This window comes from Eimeria acervulina, genomic scaffold (assembly GCF_000499425.1).
Source record: "Eimeria acervulina Houghton genomic scaffold, Eah_scaff807, whole genome shotgun sequence".
NCBI classification, from domain to species: domain Eukaryota; phylum Apicomplexa; class Conoidasida; order Eucoccidiorida; family Eimeriidae; genus Eimeria; species Eimeria acervulina.
The window spans coordinates 10,469-13,557 of NW_013549588.1; the positions used below are offsets into that span (position 1 = coordinate 10,469).

The 3,089-nt window shown below is 41.7% G+C and overlaps 1 protein-coding gene across 1 annotated transcript; it reads left to right on the plus strand.

Annotated features, from left to right (window-relative positions):
* Positions 1 to 1,080: 1,080 nt before the first annotated feature.
* Positions 1,081 to 2,819, plus strand: EAH_00049600 (60S ribosomal protein L13a, putative; the record flags this gene model as incomplete). The annotated part of the gene is made up of 5 exons (XM_013394354.1): positions 1,081 to 1,095; positions 1,762 to 1,879; positions 2,017 to 2,192; positions 2,353 to 2,475; positions 2,640 to 2,819. 5 exons carry the CDS (start codon positions 1,081 to 1,083, stop codon positions 2,817 to 2,819), a joined length of 612 nt encoding a protein of 203 aa, XP_013249808.1.
* Between the last annotated feature and the right edge of the window lie 270 nt (positions 2,820 to 3,089).

Here is a 3,089-nt window from a genome sequence, read left to right on the forward strand (position 1 = left end):
GCATGAAGGTTCTTATGGGGCTGGCAGCATGCACATTTACTCCCTGTATGCATGCATGCTTGCATGCATGCAGGTGGATCTCTTCTGCATGCGTGCGTGCAGGCATGCATGCATGCTTGCATGCACGTCTCTTCTGCATGCATGCGGATGTCTACTGCATGCATGCATGCATGTGGATGTCTTGACAGCATTTTTTGCCTCCAGTTTATTCAAGTGGACCCCCTTTTTTCTTTGAGTTGTAATTCAATTTAATTCGCTTTGTCTTTTCTCCTTTTCTTTAGGGAGACAGCCAGCAGCAGCAGCAACAGCAGCAACAGCAGCAACAACAGCAGCAGACAGCCAGTTATGTTGCTGCAGCACATACTTCACACTGCATCTGCACTGAACATTGCTGCTGCTGTTGCTGCTGCTGTTGCTGCTGCTGCGGTATCTGAGGGTATAGAGAATGTTTAAAAAGTTTTTAAAGCTGTTCAGATTGCAGAGATCGTCAATAAAAAATAATAAATAAATAAATATAATAATCAATCAGCCTCTCATTATCGCTTACTTACAATCGTTATCTCCTGTTGCAGATACACAGCTCTTTAATCTGCCTTCTTACACCAGGCTGCAAACCGTAGTAGTATTGCTTATAACCCACAACAGTAAAAGTTATACATAAATGCATATATATATATATAAGAATTCAAATGAAATATATATAATAGGGAAGGAGGCAAACAATTAGAAGTTCAGGTGTCTGTACACCGCAGTCGAGCGCAGGGATGGTGTGCCTGCAGCGCGAGTATCAGTGAGTGTTATATTAAATTAGAATTCAAAATTAATGAATAAATAGGCATTTTAAATAAATTAAAAGAAGATATACAGCTAAATTGTTTGAATAAGAAGCTGCATGCAGCAGCAGTGCATGCGGCTTCTGCTGCAGCTTCGAGGGTGGGGCGGTAGCAGTTGGGGCTGTTAGGAGTAGGCAGCCCCTCGTTATGCATTTCTTGCATTATTGATTGGCTTTTCGCCACTTTTATTGAATATAAACCTTCTTATTTCGCTTATTTTCCTTCATTTTAACACAAACGAGGGAAAATGGCGTTCAAAAAGGTGCGTATACACCCCAGAAGTATATCGCTACACTGTATGAAGCCCTGCATTCCCCTGAGGCTTCCCCGCACGGATCTGCTGCTTTATTGCGAGTTTTTATCGATTTGTTTGTCTGTTATTTCCTTATTTCTTGTCTTTTCAATCTAAATACACTCTCTTCAGAGCGCTGCTAGGCTGCTGCTGCCCAACCCCATACCCTGTCGCACAGAGAGGGGCTGCTGCTGCTCTTCCTTCTTCTTGTGTGTAAATTTCTCTATGTTTATTTTTTCATTTCTTTGAAGTGTTTGCGGTGCCTTTTAATCAAATCTACAAATGCTGATCTGCTGCTGCAGCCCCGCAGCAGCAATATAACCGGGGGGGCCCGAAAGGTTTATATATATGTATATATGTATGCCGACTTAAATATACATATATATATATGTATATATGTGTATGTTTATCTATAGAGTGCCCCTCAAGAAGAAGAGCAGTGAAATGCTGCTATGAGGGCTCTGCATTATTCCTCGCTTCATTTGAATGCAGTCTGATGATCTTTGGTGCTGCAGTTGTCTGGCTGCTGTTTGTTGTGTTGCTGCTGTGCATGCACGCTGTTTATTAGATGTTGAAATGTATTTAGATATATCTGCTGCATGCATTATTAAGCGTTTCTTTTCTTTTTAACTGCAGGTGGTTGTTATAAACTGCCAGGGGCATCTCTTAGGCCGTCTTGCATCGACTGTTGCGAAGGAGATTCTGAATGGGCAGCACGTGGTGTGCGTGAAATGTGAAAATATAAATATTTCAGGTTTGTTATAAATATATTTTTAATTTCTTTTTCTTTTTTGCTAGACTCTTACCTTCTTATTCGCTTGTCTTCACAATATATATATATATATATATATATTGAGACACACGTAATGATGTCTATTTGCTTCTCTTCAGGATCTCTTCACCGCAATAAACTCAAATACCAGGCCTTCCTCAGGCTACGCATGAACTCCAACCCTCGTAGGGGCCCCTACCATATGAGAGCCCCCTCACGCATCTTCTGGAGGGCAGTGCGCGGTATGATCCGTCATAAGACAATCCGAGGCAAGAAGGCTTTGTCCCGTCTTGAGGTAAGACATCCATTTTCTGCATGCAAACTCTTCTTTTGAAGAAGCATAGAGAAGAAAAAATATCCCTGTCAGAGTTGCCGCTTGAATTCAGGGTGGTGGTAGCGCTCAGCTACTGCATTGTTCGGGTGCTTCTGGGATTTGTTTGATTTTGCAAATACAGGTCTATGAAGGAGTACCCGTCAAGTACGAAAGGAAGAAGAAAGTCGTCGTGCCTCAGGCACTGCGTGTAATGCGGCTGAGACCTGGGCGCGACTTCTGCCGCCTGGGAGAGTTGAGCGAAATGGTGAGATGAGCTGTATATTTTTTTGAATATTTTGATTAATTAGAAAAATAAAGGTATTTAAATTCATATTTTCTGATTTTTAAACAATTTTATTCATGAAATCATAGAAGATCGCCAAGGTTTCCATCACTTCAGGTGTACGTGCTGTTCGGGTGTATGTGCAGGTCGGCTGGTCTAAGGGCAGCTTGATCTCGCGTCTTGAAGAGAAGAGAAAAGCTCGTTCAGAAAAGTTTTTCCAGAGGAAACAGACTGAGGCAAAGGCGAAAGCAGCGGCAATGAAAGAAGTAACAAAATCAATGCCGAAGGAGTCTGTGCAGCTGCTGCAGGAGTGCGGCTATGCATAAACATATTAACAAGTTGAACAGAAACAACCACCAAATCAATCTGTTCAAGAATCAGAATCGCTGCTGCGGCAATGCAGCAAAATACACCCAATATTTTGTCTGTTTTCGCCAACGCACGAAACTGCCTCTATTATTTCTCTTCTGAGTTTGTGTAATACGAAGTATTACCCTTCAGCACACATATTATATATTATATATGATATATAAAATATATATAAAATGCATTACAGCAGAGCTGCAGTAGCTGAGGAGTAGACGTACGCAGAGACG